At 36.6% G+C, this 16,358-nt stretch overlaps 1 protein-coding gene across 1 annotated transcript in view; it reads left to right on the forward strand.

Annotated features, from left to right (window-relative positions):
- MYBPC3 (myosin binding protein C, cardiac) overlaps positions 1-16,358 on the forward strand; it is a 62,176-nt gene continuing 45,818 nt past the window's right edge. The window contains exons 1-8 of the mRNA XM_027886511.1: positions 1-150; positions 9,419-9,685; positions 11,962-12,057; positions 12,281-12,367; positions 12,515-12,663; positions 13,601-13,718; positions 15,116-15,164; positions 16,313-16,357. Of these exons, the coding sequence (XP_027742312.1) occupies positions 126-150; positions 9,419-9,685; positions 11,962-12,057; positions 12,281-12,367; positions 12,515-12,663; positions 13,601-13,718; positions 15,116-15,164; positions 16,313-16,357 (836 nt within the window). The 5' untranslated portion in view covers positions 1-125. The remainder of the gene's footprint in view (positions 151-9,418; positions 9,686-11,961; positions 12,058-12,280; positions 12,368-12,514; positions 12,664-13,600; positions 13,719-15,115; positions 15,165-16,312; position 16,358) is intronic.

Here is a 16,358-nt window from a genome sequence, read left to right on the forward strand (position 1 = left end):
GCAGGATGGGGGCTTCCATCAAGTGTTTCTTTAGGGAGTTTCAAAAGCCCTGCAGTCACATTCCTGTTTAACTCAGACCCTGCTTTCTAGATACAACTGGGAGCTTCATCAGAAACAAAGTGAAGATGCCAGAGCCTGTAAAGAAAACAGGTAAGGATCATAACTGACAGACAAAACCTAAGAACAGCTTGACAGAAAAAGTGTGAGTAGATTATGCATTCTAGAGAAATGAGATGCCACAGTGGAAAAAAAAATAGAGAGGAAAAAGAAACTGTATTTTAAAAAATTATAAATATGAGAGATATTGAGTGATCTTGCAGAGAAATCAGTGACTGGTTTGTCAACCCTCAGCCACAAAATTTTCTCAAGAAACTTTGGATAAGGAAAAATTAGAGGTGAAATGCATTTAATTCTCAGATTCTTTTAATTTCTCAATTCCTTTCCTAGTCACCTTTAGGATTTTGGGGAAAAACAAAAAAAAGTTTGTAGTCTCTCACTTGGACAGTTAAACACTCCCCTGCTTTTGTTTTGAGGTTCCCCCCCTCCCCCCATACTTTGTAGAAGTGTTATCAAAAAAATTGGTGTTATTTATTGTTAGTTAATTCTCTGTGAAAATGAAAGCAAACGCTATCTGGTTCAGAGCTTATTCTTTCTATTTCTTCCAGTGACAATAGAGCTCTAGGAAAAAAGACAATATTGTGCTGTGAAGAATATATGTGGTTTTTTTCCCTCACCCTACTCCATCCTTTCCCCTTGAGCCGGAAGATATCTAGCCCTTTTCAGAAAGCCAAGGTCACAGAGCCACAGAGAAAAATATCAACAAAATATTTCAGATTTATGAATATTCTAATTTAAAATCTACAAATAAGGAATCATTCAGATGCTGCCCACATAGGGGAAGCCTAAGATAGAGTGCAAGGTGCAATGAATCTGTTTTTTTGAAAAGAACAAAGAGAGCCTGGGAAGAAAAGGTAGGAGATTTTAGCTTCAGGACACCTGCAGAGGAAGATGCCTCAGGAATACTTTGTGTCTACAAGTAAGTTTGGGGAAAAAAGTTGTCAAAAACTGAAGTTATGATTGTTTCTAAAGTGTGCACATATTCAACATACAGGGCTGGAGAAAATTGTACAAATCTGGGATTCTCCACTTTAGATCTCTCACTTCACTGATGCTAGTGCATACCCTGAATCACCACTGCTTGAATGTACAGTAAAAGGTACAAATATTTTTAATAACGTGCAGTTTCCAGAGTTAGCCAATATCAGCTGTAGAGACTTACTAATAAAGGCCTTTGTGCTTTGCAAAGGCCTGAGCAGGCATCAGTTTCCTCTTAGGTTGGTCAGTGAGAAAATCCCCTGGGGTCACCACAACAAAAGAAGAACTTGTTAAGAAGAACCTTCATTTGACTTACAAACAAGTGTTTGTGATTAGCCACTGGCAGAGGTAGCCCATCTCTGCCATTACAGACTACAAAGCACTAAAGCATGATTAACTCCAACAACATTCTCTGTGTTCCCTCTATATGACAACCCTAAAGCAACAGTGGTGTCACCAATTTCATTAGAACTGTAACATCATATCGTATTCATAAGGTTGTAATTTCTGAAATCAGATGGAAGTAGATTTGTATATAAAAAACCAGAAGTATACACTAGATCTTGAAACTTTAGACAAAACCTTGAAAATATAAGCTGTATTATTTTTGTAAATTACCCCAAAAATAAGACATTCATGTCATATTCTGGTTTGAAAGCCACATGATTTTAAAGATTTACTGAAATGAGTTTCAAGATTATGAATGCAGGAAAAAAGAAATACAATAGAGTAGGCACTGTGACTTCTGATTTCTAATTGTTAAACTGCTTTTAAATTAACATTTTCATTCTCTGTGGATGAGAGGCAATGTCTCTGTTGTGAGGATGCCCACCTTTGCTAACGGTGAAGAGAAATTCTATTCCAACTTATTTCTCCATAGAAATCTAACAGGTGTCTAACATCACCAGTCCTACACAGCTCTTATGAACAAACCAGACCAAACACTGGGATTATCACAGCAGGGGGAGGAAAAGCTCCTGTTACCCACTCTGACTGAGACAGAGCCAGTCACATGCCTTGAACTTCTAGAGAGGATCTTCTCAGTCTCCCAGGAGACACTAATCCCTTTGGTTTTCTATTTCATGTTGTTTATATAGTTCAAGCCATTTCAAGATGGGATAATGTTGAGCACTGTCTCAGGAGGGCTGAATAACCATTGGGAATTTCATACTTGGATAAATCATGATTCTTGTCTTTCACAAACCATGTGGTTAGAACACTGAAGAGCCTGAAGAAGTCCTCAGTCTGTATTACTGAAATGTGGGCATCTGATGTACAGGCAAAGGAAAATTCTGCATGTCAGAGAATGATCAGAGGTATTCTGTCTGCATCTGTTGTTTTGACAGACCTTTCAAACGTTAAAAATAAACAAAACCCAAAACACTTAATAAATCATTAAACTTAAAATGGTGGAATAGATTTTCCAACAGGCGTTCTTTGACTTTAAACTGTCCAACTAAAATACTTCAGGATGAGGCGCTGCCCTATTTATTTACAGAATGCCAAAAGAACTGTTCTAGCATTCCGAAAATCTATACAATCCTCAAGAGAGACAGGATTTAGAAGACCTGGAACAGTTTAGTGTCAGACCAAACAATCAAACTATAAAAAAGTTTCATTTTTTGCAGGATTCTGTTGCTGAAGCTTTATGTTCATCTCCTTTGATTTAAAGATTTCATGGTTAATTTTTGTTCAAGGCCTCACTTTGTGGAAAATTTTGATCTTTTTTTTTTTTTGGTAGTGAAAATTCAGAAAGGTTAAAAAAAGCCCCAACCATTTCCCTAACAATAATTTATGACATTAAGAGGAAACAGCTGACTTTTTAAGTACCAAATTTAGTAGATAAATGGGACTTAATGGGAAATGTGTGTGTTACTATATCTGGAAAAAGGAGAAGTCTGTATTACTCACCTTCTTTGAAAATCAGTCAACTTTTATTCACATATATTATAGGCTGAGGAGTCTAGATTTGGCAGTTCAGATTAGGAAATTTCATCAAGTATTTTTAAATACCCTGTCTTGTAAGTACAGAGGCTTTCATAATAATCAGTGTTGTATAATGAAGAGCAAACTGTAGAAATTTAGTTTGAATACAAGATCACTCTTATACATTTGCAAGCATCTAGCACAGCAAAGTACTGCTCCATTATAATGAACTGCTATGCACCACAGGAATGCAGAAAAAACCCTAAATTCATATAGACCTATTTTCCTCTTTTGTAAGTTAAGATTCAAACCAAGCTGAATGTTATTATCCCCATTTTACAGAAAGTATGATGGAAGCATAGAGAGAGAGGTGAGAGGTGACTGATTAATGAAACTATTCCTTGCCTGTTGCTCATGTTGCAGGAATTTGCAATCTCAGCTGCTGAAGTAGGCAAGGAATGATAAGATTGAGTCGTTCAATAGCTTTTGGATCACAGAATGATTAAGCTTGTAATTGTAAGAAGCCACTTAGGTTCTGAGTGAGGAATGAGCAGCATCTTTATATAGTTCCTCAGAAAGGAATTTACAAGCTCCATTACTGAAGTCTGCTTATGCTCAGTTTGGCTCTTAACTCAATGGAAGAGCAAATGGTATAGAAGGAAAGCTAGATGTGAAGTGTAAGCAAAGATCAATTTTCAACATGAAGCCTTAACAAATTAAAGAATTCCAAAAGCTAATACTACTTAATGCCAATTAAATACATTACCCAATACCTATTTTAACACCAAATACAGAAAAAGTGCAGTAAGATAACTCAGCTTTTGGGAGAAACCTGTGACTATTTTGTCTAATTTCAGTCATCCCAAATTTCTGCTGGAGTTTGTAGTATCTGCATTCAACCAGATATATTAGATTCTCCTCAAGCATTTATACCTTTAACAATTTTTATTTCAGAAAGGCAGAAATATAATTTGAAAATCTTATCTAACACACATTCTACAGAAGTTCTTATTTCCTTCTCCTCCATGTAAGCATCACAAATAATGATTGATGAAGAACTGAAGTCAGAGCCACCATTCTGAAAATGAGGATGAAATAAAAAATAAACCAAACTAAAAACTACAAAAACAAAACCCACAAGAGAAGGACTGTCCTCTATCACTCTACCTAGTTAAAAAGACTGTCATGGAATCCACACTTCTTCCTCCCTTTCATTTCACGCACTTTGCACATACTTTGAAATTCCATAATTTTAGGCATACATTTTCAGCTAATGCTTGTGATTCTCAACAAGCCAAATTATTTAGATGATGTGGCTAGGAAATTAAATTATTTCAGTTATTTAAGCATTATTTTATTATACACCTTATCTCTGCTTTTTCTGACAGTAATGAAATAGGAATTGTTCTTCTAGCTTCTAAAACTAATTAGAGATAAAACAGTACTTAGTAGCTGCTTACTAGTGATTTGATGCAGTACAAAGACAACAGAAAACAGTTTCTGCCTCAAAACACTTGCAAAATAAAAGCCCCGTAAATAGATAGTTCAACAAGAGATCAAAGGAAATAATCATTAGTACAATAGACAGCAACCCTGGTAGTAGCTTAGCCATTTCTAGGTTTTTGCATAGGAGATATGAAAAAGATTTGAAGAAGAATAGAAAGCTAGTTTGAGGGTGGATGTTAGAAGGAGATTGCTTCAAAGCTGGTCAAAAAGGGAGAAAGCATGAAAGTGTTACTATGAAAATTTAGTAAATGGCAGCAACATGAAGGCAGAATACTAATTTTATTATTTCATTTAGGTGTAAATTAAAGAAAATTAGTTTTGGAACTTAAATTATTTCTAGTTTAATTTGGCCAAAAGCTAATGTATTTCACATTTTTTCATCCTCCTGGTCGAAAGACCAATTAATAGAATTTGAAAATGTAATCTGTTCATGAGCATTCAAATTCAGCTTTTTATTACTATCCATTGAAACTCTAACTCACATAACATACATAGTTGTATGGCTGATGTGTATGTTTTCAGGTGTTACAAGACTTTTAGAGGATGCAAGTTCTGGTAGATGCAGCATTAGCCCTTGAAAAGTTTTGGCAAGATAAGTGCAGACCACATGCAATCTGCTTCCCCTTCTGCCTGGGGCTAAAAATTTGCCGGTTTGCATTACTCAGAAGTAAAGTGAGGGTGTTTGCATTATGGAATCTAGAAGTTATTAGGAAGGCCTGAGATATAAGTGAAGTTTTGAAAAATAGGTTAGAACAAAGTGGCCCTAACCTCATTTTCTTTTATTAGCTTCATGTTCGTCTTCTCTCCCTGCATTAACTCCATACAGTAATTCCAATTCCATCCCCACAAAACTCACACACACAGAGCATCTATCACTCTCCCTCCCTTCAGTAATTCCTGTCTTCATCAGTACTGTTAACTCATATGCATCTCTGCTCTCTCTCTAGAATTGCTGTAGCATGTTAGTACTAATGTCACTTCTCTCTCCTTTGTGCAGGCTGGGTTAGACTAAATCAGGAACCAGAGAGGTAACAAAATGGGCAGCAGAGGACACAGGCTACTTGGTCATCAGGTGCCCCAGCCCTGTGACTCCTAAGTGCATGTTCAACTGGAGTCTGGATAAACATGTCACAGTGCCTGAGATCTGTCAGTGCCTGACAGGCACAAGAGCTGCAAGACATTCCACAACATCACACAAGAGGTGTCACAGTCATTGAGTTTTTCACAGCTTGATGGTGGTGGTCATATTGAAGAGTGTTTAGAGTATGGGATGGATATATGGAACTCAGAGGCATAAATCTAATCTGGGTAGAAGCCAAACATTGAAGTGAGAGAGAGAGTGCCAGATGGGCAATGTGCTTCTGATAAAAGGAGGCAGAAGTGCAGTTCTCAGGACAAACCAGAAGTTTTGAATAGTGGTATTTAGGAACATTCCTAATGAGGAAATAGCAGAATTAGATTGGTATAACTGCATGAGGAAAAGAAAACTTCTGCTGAACTTGTATTTGCTTAGTTGAAGTAGCAGCCCTTGTGAAGGTGTGGGAGTAACTGGTCTCTGATCTCTTTCTTTTGTTCAGCAGCTCATTTTTTCCCCCAGAAGGAAAAATTATGGTATTCTCTTCATATACTTATTCAGCAATCTCTCTTCTGCAACAGAGTATTTTCTGTCGCCGTTATGTCGTGACGGTCAATAAAAACACACAAGATGGCTGATTGAGGGCAACAAAAGAAGGGTTTCAGTTTTATTATTCTCAGCTCCTTTTTATATCATTTTCTGAAAGCAGCAAGCAAGCAGCAAGCAACAACATCCTAATTGGCCATTCATCATTACTGATACACTTGGCAGCAATCGTGAGACACCTGTAGATGTCCAAGGCCAAGGCTGCAGTTCTCACACACCGAATCTACGGACTCACAGTCTGCCCTCGTTCTGCAATGAGCCTGTGTGTAAAACTTCCTTATCTTCAAGGCCACACTCCAAAGTTTGCCCAAGTCAATCTCCTCTTCAGGGAGCTAACAGACCTGCTGTTAACCCCTACATTTTCCTGTAAAATCTCCAGCCCTACATTTCTAGTTTTCCTTTGCAAATATGAACAGTGGAAGATAAAGAGAATACAGCTGGAGACAGAGACGCTTCTTTGGACACTGCCCCCCAAAAGACTCTGAATCTAAAGTGCAGGAAAAAGACTCAATGAAAAACTGAGTCTTCTTTTCCTGTGAAAAAGTGGGTACACAACTGTTCTTGTAGGCCTTTGTTCTCATGTGAGGGGTTTTTTTCTTCCAATTTTAAGCTTTATTGGAAATGTTCACAATCATTTTACATTGGAACTGAAATTAGTCTTTTGGCAGGAAAGGTGGGGGCAGAAGACAAGGAGACTTACTGGTAAATTTCTATATATGTATTGAAATTTCCCAAAAGTCAGAAATGTTATGTAGAGATGGAGATTTTTCACTGTATTCTGATCAACAATTTTGGTTTTGTTGAGTCATCTAAAGCAAATGTAAGAAACTTAATCACTTTGCAGGGAGATCAGAGAGTTACTTTCAAGTATGCATGTCCTGAAACCCTGCCATTGTAGGCTGGAACCTATACAGATCACATTGCTATTTAGTAATTAATATATTTACAGGTTCTTTTGTGCTTAAATAGAAGAGTGATCATAACAGCACTCGGAGACAAAAACCATACCTCTTTGCTGCTTTGTCTGTAGAATCATAGGGAAAGGAACCAGATGGTATTTCAGGGGTGGGTTCCAGAACTGACCTGCCTCTCCACTGTGCATTGGCCTGGCCACCTTTATATGTCTCTTGAATTCTATATGTCAAACCTGCTGTCTGTAGTAACTCTCCTGCAATTATTCACTGTACACTGCATCAATGTACACCCTGCTGTGTTATTTACTGAAATGCAATACTATATCAAAAGGTGTGAAACTGATAACAGGCAGGACACTACAGTACACTTTAGCATGTAGTCCTATACTCTGCAAAGTACTATTTTGTGTAAGAACTATTGCACAGGTTAGAAAAAAACTCATATATAAGAATATAGGAACATTCCACTCCCAGGGGAAATTTCGCACGCTTATAACTTACATGCAGAAGGAGACAACAGGAGCTCAGTCAAGGTTTTTACAGGCTCAGTGCAAACTGACTTTTTTTTATCAAATATATAAAATGGGGGTATGGGGGGAGGGAAAAAAGAAACAGAAAAAATTTAGGTTTTTTTATATAGCAGAGAAAAATCAAAACTTAAAATATACTACTTTATAAAAGTATTTGTAATTTATGCTTTAACTGATGTTTAATTTTGCAAAACAATGCAAGAAACATGAACAGTATTATGATTAAAGACCAAAAGACATCAGATGAAAACTGCAGATGTAACTCCACTAAGATGAACTAATTTACACAGTCTGAGGACATGCTAGAGGAACAGAGATTTCGTGCGATGAACAGATGGTATTATTAGTGATATACCATTTTATGAACTAAAGCACCTGTCTGAACATGAATATAAACGTTTTCATTTAAAATATTTTTATGCCATGTTCCTTTCATTTTTATAAAACCGAATCAAAAGTCCAAAGCTAATTATAACCATTGTTGTGGCCATTGGAAGGGTTCTTGTTGCTGCCAGAGTAGGGGAGATATAGACAATTTTCACAGAAGTTACAGATAAAATTATATGTGATTAAATTATTAATATTTTATAAAAGCTCTGTTATATAGGGGTGAGTCAATAAAAAAATTACATCATGATGCACAAAAGATATGCAGTGTATGAATCAGAATATTAATTACTGGTATTTCTTATGCATGAACATAGCTCACGGCAAGGAGCAAAAAGATAACTTATTTCATTAAAATATGAGCACAAAATGAAAAATTTGATTCAAAATAAAGATTAGGAATTATAACTCACCAACTAAATAAATCAGGGTAAAGAAATTACTAAAATAAGTTACCTTCCTAAAATCTAATCTTGAGAAAGATTAGCATAGTCATGGATCAAAATCACGACGCATTGGTTGCTTTACAATTTCCTATCTGCTGTGCTACTTTGATTATATCCAAACTAAAATGTCATTTGGTTTATGCTTGTTCACCCCATATATAAATAATTTCATTAATTCTCATTATAAGCTTCATATTTCTTGGCACATCAAGGAACTATTTTAATCCACCTTTCTAAATAATTTGAAAACTAGTTATTGTAGAGTGCCATGTAGGCAAGTATTTCAACTTTTAATGTTGAAGTGAACTTTTGAACGCTAACAACAATTGATATTATTTTAGCTGGGATTAAATTACAGTGGTCATCATAGGAATGTGCATCCCTTTCCACTAAAGTCAAAACAGAAGGACTAAAGATGAACCATTAATTTGTTGTGGTATATCGGGACACAGTTTAGTGCCCAAACTACAGTTTTGTTGAGGAACAGATCTTAATCCTCTTTAACGACTGCATTCAGCGTGTGCTAGGACAAAATTAATATTTCTAAATAAAACTGCGTGGCAAAGTAATGTAGAGAGCTTGATATGTAAGACTACATACCATGCCCTCTTGTCACAGATCAAAACATTCACTTATGAAAAATCAGAGCTCCTTATGGGGGGAAAGAAAGACAAAGACAGACAATGAGGTGAGTTTGCTATCCATTCCACTTTATTTCATGACAATATGGAGAAGATATGGCATCTCAGGCAGAAACTCAATCAGTAAACTCAAAGACAATTCCCCAACTTCTCTGTGGAAAGTGTTGTAATTTATATCTTGCATGGGCAGATGGAAGAGAAAGGAGACAGCTGCTGCAGCCACAACAGCTGACTACACCAGATATGCCACAATTGCAAAACAGATTTTAGTGAGCCATCTCTCTTTTTTTAGTTTCTGCATTTACCAAGAAGCCAAAGACAACAGAGGTGACAGCCGGAAGCACAGCTGTGTTTGAAGCAGAGACAGAAAAATCTGGCATCAAGGTGAAATGGCAGCGAGCTGGCACAGAAATTACTGAGAGTGAGAAATATGTCATCAAGACAGAAGGAAACAAGCATTCACTGACAATCAATAATGTAGGAAAAGAAGATGACGTGACATACGCTGTAATAGCTGGAAGTTCCAAGGTCAAATTTGAACTCAAGGTCAAGGAACCAGGTACTGCATTTCCTAAGCAATTCTGATTTCATCAGTATTTCCAGTCCCACCTACAACCTTCATGAATGAGGTCCATTGAAATTAGCCTATCTTAACAGTGTAAGATTTGTCTACCAGCAGTATGCCCATTTACTTGAAGCTATTAATTCATATTAAACTGAAGAATACATTTGCTGTGGCTAAGACACCCATTTCCAGATGTCAGAAGTCCACACGGTGGAAATCACAAAAGTAAATCTCAATGTTTGTCTTTGGAATTCTCTGTCAAGCTTTTACACCTAACTATTGGGAAAAAAAGCAAAGCTAATCTAACCTAATACGACCTAAACTAAGATGCCTGCATCTTAGACCTAGTACTTTCTTTTAATTATTCAATTTAAATATGAAATTGTAACAATTGACAAAAGATTTATAAATTATGCTCTAATGTTTCGAGGAGCTCATACGTTCCCCAAATGTATGTCTCAAAATACATATTTCAAGGCAGACTTAAATATGAAGAATAACCTTTATATTATTTGTATATCACCTATCTTTACTACCTCTGCATGCATTAAAGGACCAGATAGAGGGGAAATTGAAAGAACTTCCCCAAGCTTTTCCTGGGGAAAAAATATAGAGAGATGAATTCCCTGGAATTCTCTCACCAAAAATGTCTGAAGATGCTTAGAATAGATGAAATCACTTGTTTGTTGAAATATTTTTACCTTCCTGTTCCTCTTTATATCACCTCCTCTCCTTTGCTATCACTGTTTAGTCTAGCAACGTGAGGACACCTTCTGAGATCTTCTGGTGAGCTGAAAAGACACTGGTGAATGTTGAACAGGATTCAAGACATCCTGTTCCAGATTAAAAGACATTGCAAGACAGGTTAGGAATAAGGGGAAAGCCTAATATGGATTAGGACAATTTGACAGCTGTCAGAGCATATAGAAATATAATCCTGGTGACTATCTCATCCTGAAAGCAAACAGGTTCATATTATACTAGTTATATCTTCATCACTGTCTTTCAGGTTAGTTCCAGGTGGAGCCCGCTGTGGGCAGATAACCTGCAAATAATGGAGTTACTGAATTTGGGAGTGCAATCGTTACTTAAAAGCAATACACCTCTGACAAGCACCCGATGGTGATGGAGATATCAGGATGCTAAATGAGAGATAATCTTCCTGTGTACATTATATATTAATGTCTCAAAATAAACCTTTTTAAAATACCTACACTATTTCCACTGTACTAGATGCTCCAGTTTCTGAGAACATCTACACTACATCAGTTAGAATAACATTTAATTCTTTCCAGTAAAAATTTAGTTAAAATTTATTTGGACAAGGTCTAAAGGAATATCTTCTAACAATAAAAGTCTTGGTATTTGATACTTAACTATTAAAGTAATACAAATTAAAATCACACTTTCTTTCAAGACACAAATAAAGATAGTTTAGAGTAAAAGGCATAAATTTTCTGAGAGCAGAGTTGACTCACATTGATATGTTCACAGATACTGTCTTGTTTTTCAGATCTTACTAGGAGGACATTGTTATAGAGTAACTGGATTACCCATTATTATTTGGAAAAGGCTCCACTACCTAGGGGAAAAAATATCTTGCTGCAACTGATCTGTTTAAAGAAATTCTACCTCCCGCCATCTGTTCCAGTTGCTCACTCCTACTCCATTTTCATACAGTTCTGTCTTCTCCATTGTGCAAAATTCATTTGTCTGAATTTTTCTGTGAGGTCATGGTTTAATTGTCAGGGCACAAACTTCCTTAAGCCAGAAGAAATGGCAGGTGGATTTTTAAAATACTTTACCCTTAACTGACTACTAGCAGTGTTTGCAGCTTTTACCAAGCAGCATGCAGCAATAGCATTTGTAACATTGTATTCCAACAGTGTTGTAAACAAAATCTCATGAATAAACAAACTAGTCACAGAAATAATAATTACATTATTTTGCATTACCTTTTCTGTTTAGACCATGAATGTTAGTATCAAATAATAGCATCATTCATCAGCTGTCAAGTCTCTGCACATTAAGACTATGGAATCTAAAAATCCAGGCATCAGTGTTTTCCAAGCTCAGCAAAAGAAAGAGCCTCATCATACAGCTTCAGTAGGCCCCTTCTGCTTCTAGCACATGCTCAAAGTTCTAGGAAACCACACCTAACTCCTCTGCATTTTCTAACATAAATCAAAAGCTGTTCTTTTGCAAAATTTTTTTTCAGAAAGGAAGTAGAAACATGACTTTCTCTAATCTTGGCTGACATTTATTTCCAGAAAAGAGTGAGACAGTCCCTCCTGCTGAAGATGCACCAGCCCCAACTGCCTCGGAGTCACCTGCTCCACCAGTAGAGAGCAGCCAAAACACAGAAGGTAATAGAGAACTAATGCTGTCATCAAATCTAGTTTGTTAGCAGAAGGAAGGAACATTTAGAGGGACTCAGAGAGGTTGAGACAGTAGATGAAGGCAGACCATTAAGAATAAGAAATCTCAGAGACAGAAGAAATCTATTGAGATATTTTAAAATTAATTAACTGATTCACTATATAGGCTGATGCAAAAAGTTCTAACTGATAATTATGATGCTTATTTCAGTTGCATCTGCTGAGACTCGAGCAGAAGAACCTCTAGACCCCATTGGGCTCTTTGTGACACGACCACAGGATGCAGAAGTTACTGTTGGTAAGTACAAAATGTCATTCAAGTGATATTTGTAAACTGCACCTGTCGCTTGACTATTTAGCTCTTAATGTACAGGGTGATAGCAGAGATATAACAGATAAATTAAACACTATTCATAATCTTATTTTAACCTACTTCCTTTACGAGGTGGAAATGTCACATTCACTGCCAAAGTAGCAGGTGAAAGCCTACTGAAGAAGCCATCAGTGAAATGGTTCAAAGGAAAGTGGATGGACCTGGGAAGCAAAGTGGGGAAACATCTCCAGCTCCATGACAATTATGATCGAAATACCAAGGTACAACTGGCAAAATAGAGTTCTCAGTCTTCTGGGTGATAACCTTTAATCTGGTGAAAAAGGAAACTAATAAAGGAATGTTTTCATATTAAGGTATCTAAAGTGATACACAATGCTATACTAACAAGTAGAAGTAAGTCTATGTTTTGACTACACAGACAAGAGACAAGCTCTACATACAGACTCTTGCATACTTTTATCTAAGGTGAAATGAGAAAATGTCTGGAGGACTGGGAAAACAGTTTTGCACTATCTACCACAGGAATGCTGGTGTTTTTAAGAGAAAACAATAAATCAGACAGATATTTAAGTATGGTCTATCTTGATCTTACTAGATCAAGCATTCCATCATTAGTGTTGGAATTAATTTTACTCTTGTATTGTCTAAACTATTTTAAATAGCTGAGTAAGGTCCATTTTTACTACAAATGTGCTCAAAGATACACAAACAAGAATACAAGAGTCTGTACCTTGACTTCTCATCCTGCGTAGCACATGAAACACTACTACCCTCTCCTGGATGGAATTAAACAGCCTTGCTCACATTAGCCACTCCTTTTGCTGAATTTTGGCGTGTACTGTATACATTCTGGGTAGAAGCTGTAACTGTTTAATGAGAACTTTACCTCTGTTTCCAATATACATGCAATCAGTGTATGTGGTCACTGCACACACCAGTACACCAGCACAGTTTGCTAATATAACATTGGATCCTCAGGGATACCTGTACTGACAGTGCTCTTTAGCTGTTCCTGAATTGGGAGCTGTAGGTAATTTTTTATTACAGTAATGAGTTGGATACTCAGGACATTCTTAATTTTAAAAGGACACAAAGGCATAATTCATCCCTTATTTATTCCCTCCATGTATTCCCTCTCCCTCTGTTTCACCATTTCGTTTTCTACTTTATGAATTCTATCATTGGTGTCTGTTCTAGGTGTACACCTTTGAACTGGAAATCATAGAAGCAAACATGACTTTTGCAGGAGGGTACAGATGTGAGGTGTCTACCAAGGACAAGTTTGATAGCTCTAATTTCAACCTGACAGTCCATGGTAAGGTGAACTCCTGCCACCTATTATTTTTTCTTCCTGCCCCCTATTTTGTTTTTCTTCCTGCCCACCATCAATTCTTTCTGGTAGACAGTGGCTGCTAGACAAGCACAGATCTGAAGTATAGACCTGAAGAGCTAAAGGTACACCTAGAGAGGCCCACAGATGAGGATTGGATGGTTTGGCAGAGATACAGATATTTAGAAATATCACTTAGTTGCCACTCAAGTTAAAACTGTGATGCTCTTAAAGAAGGCACACAGAACCGGTCCACCTTTTCTCTGGCTTTATTCTGATTTCACATCCATTCTTCCATTATATTTAATTTGATTAGAATAGAAGATATGATAATTCTTACTTTGGCAAAAGTTCAGTACTGAAAATGGATGCTTTAAAAAAAAAAAAAGGGAGGAGGGGGAGAAAAAAAGATTTAGACATGACAGTGTTGTCAATTCCTTTTTCTTCTCCTCCTGATAAATTCAATTCATGCAGAAGCACCTTGTGAGATAAAATTGCTATAAGATTGGATGACTCATTTTACAGGATACATGGTACCACCCTCACAACTGGTATACTAAAAAGTTTTTTAAAATTGAAAAGGAAGTACATATTAACATCAATTTGCCCTTAGTGGGAAAGAATTTAGGTAAAACAGGATAAGCATGTAGAGCCTGAAAGAGCTGAGTGTTTGGACCATTTCATGTTTCAGGGCTTCTATTGAAGGGACTGCAACATTAACTTGTGTCCAGTTACCAGTGAACCTAATGCAAAGACAAAAGTTTATTGAAGTTACTCATTCAGCAATGTTAATTTTTGAAGTTTCACTAGCTGGCTGTCAGACTCATAAGACTTAGCAGCAGCAACTGAGAACAGTTCTTCTTCTCCCAGTAGTAGTAGTACACCAATTCATATCAATTGAGTAACAAAGTTCTGTTTATGCAACATCCTCAATGAAGTTTCTGTACATCTCTACGTATTCCCAAGAATTTACCTTTCTTTCAGAGGATAGGTTATAATTTATTATTAATAATAGCATTCAGTTTATACCCAGTTATATTCTCATTAATACTTAAATACCCTTTGAAGAGGCTATTGAAACTAAAATTTAGCAGCATGAGAATTGGCAAGCAAGAGATAAGACAGTTCATCAAGGTCCAGTTTATGATGCAACATGAAACAGAAATAAGTTATACACAAAACATTGGATGTTGAAAGCTGGTTAGTGAAGGCTCCATGCTAAAAGATAATGCTTCAAGCTCTCAATATGCAATTAATCACACTCTACAATATAAGAATTTAGAAAAAGGATTTCTGCAGGTGAAAAGCTGTAGAAATGCGCTGTATTTTTGCATTATTTTGACTTGCTCCCCACTGCTCTTCATTACTTTTTGTCACATCAGAAGCACCTGTAACTGGAGACTTGGATATTCGAGCTGCCTTCCGACGCACGTGAGTATGCACAGTAGAAGCCTATGGAGATCAGATCGTACATCCATGCAGAATTCATTACTTTCCTAAATAAAGCTAGCTAAAGGTAAAGATGCTGTACAAACAAGTAAAAAGATATGAATGTCTACTAAGAAACATTTCTCCTATTAAAATACTATAGAAATCCTAGAAATCACCTAAGAGAGTTTAGACTTTGCACTAGCATAATAATCATGCTTGTCTTCAGTTAGGCAATCGATATTGTGTATAATTCTAACAAGAACTTCAGCACTTTTTTCCAGACCTGTAAAGTGCACTTCAGACATAGACCAATAGATGGGAAAGATTGTCTGTGCTCTCTAGACCTGATTTGGTCTAGCATGTACCTTAGTACAAACATTCGCTAAACAAGGAAGTGGAGTTTGAATGAGCTCTATGGGCAGATCTCTGATAATATCCATGTAAGCATTTTGACTGTATTTGTTTTCTTGTGAAAACTCAGATACATGTAGTATTAGATTTTAAAGCCTGGTGTTGAAAAGGACATTCTTCCCCCATCTTTAATACCCTCTAAATTGATGTATGGCTTAATGGAATAATGTTCGCTCCTATTAGTAAGATTCACAAAATTGGTCAGGTATTTCTATTTTAGTTGATATTAACATGATTTTTCACTATTGTGAATTTCTTCTCCCTTCGTGCAATTCAGTTTCTGTTTTAGTTTTTATATGTTTTTGTAAAATTACTAGACCAAGAATCTTCCCACAGACATCTATTTCTCCATTATAGGGCATAAATCATCTGTGGCTACACTCTGAGTATTTCTCTATTGGTGCTATTTTTATGTAAGAATATTTTTTTTTTACATTTATCCCAAAGCACTAAAAAAGGCTTGCATAATTCATCTCCAGATGTCCTTCTATAGGTAGCTGGCCAGCCTTGCTGTGAGGGCTATTAAATTGAAGATGCTCAGTGTATAACTGCGTTGTGTTATTTCACTGCAGTAAAAGCAGGCTTGTACAATTAAAAGAATTTAGAATAAGTTCAAAGTGAGTGCAGTGTGAGCAGCTTCAGGTTGTTCAGATTGGCAGTTTCTTCTTTAAGGATGGAGCCAAATTTTTAACTGAACTGTTTAAATCTGAAGCTTTGTCTTTGATACCCTCACTCAGGAGCCTAGCAGGAGGGGGGAGACGGATGACTTCAGCCTTTCTCAGG

Source organism: Empidonax traillii, unplaced genomic scaffold (genome assembly GCF_003031625.1).
Source record: "Empidonax traillii isolate 1590-97213 ecotype Southwest subspecies unplaced genomic scaffold, ASM303162v1 scaffold11:size2795301, whole genome shotgun sequence".
Classification (NCBI taxonomy): domain Eukaryota; kingdom Metazoa; phylum Chordata; class Aves; order Passeriformes; family Tyrannidae; genus Empidonax; species Empidonax traillii.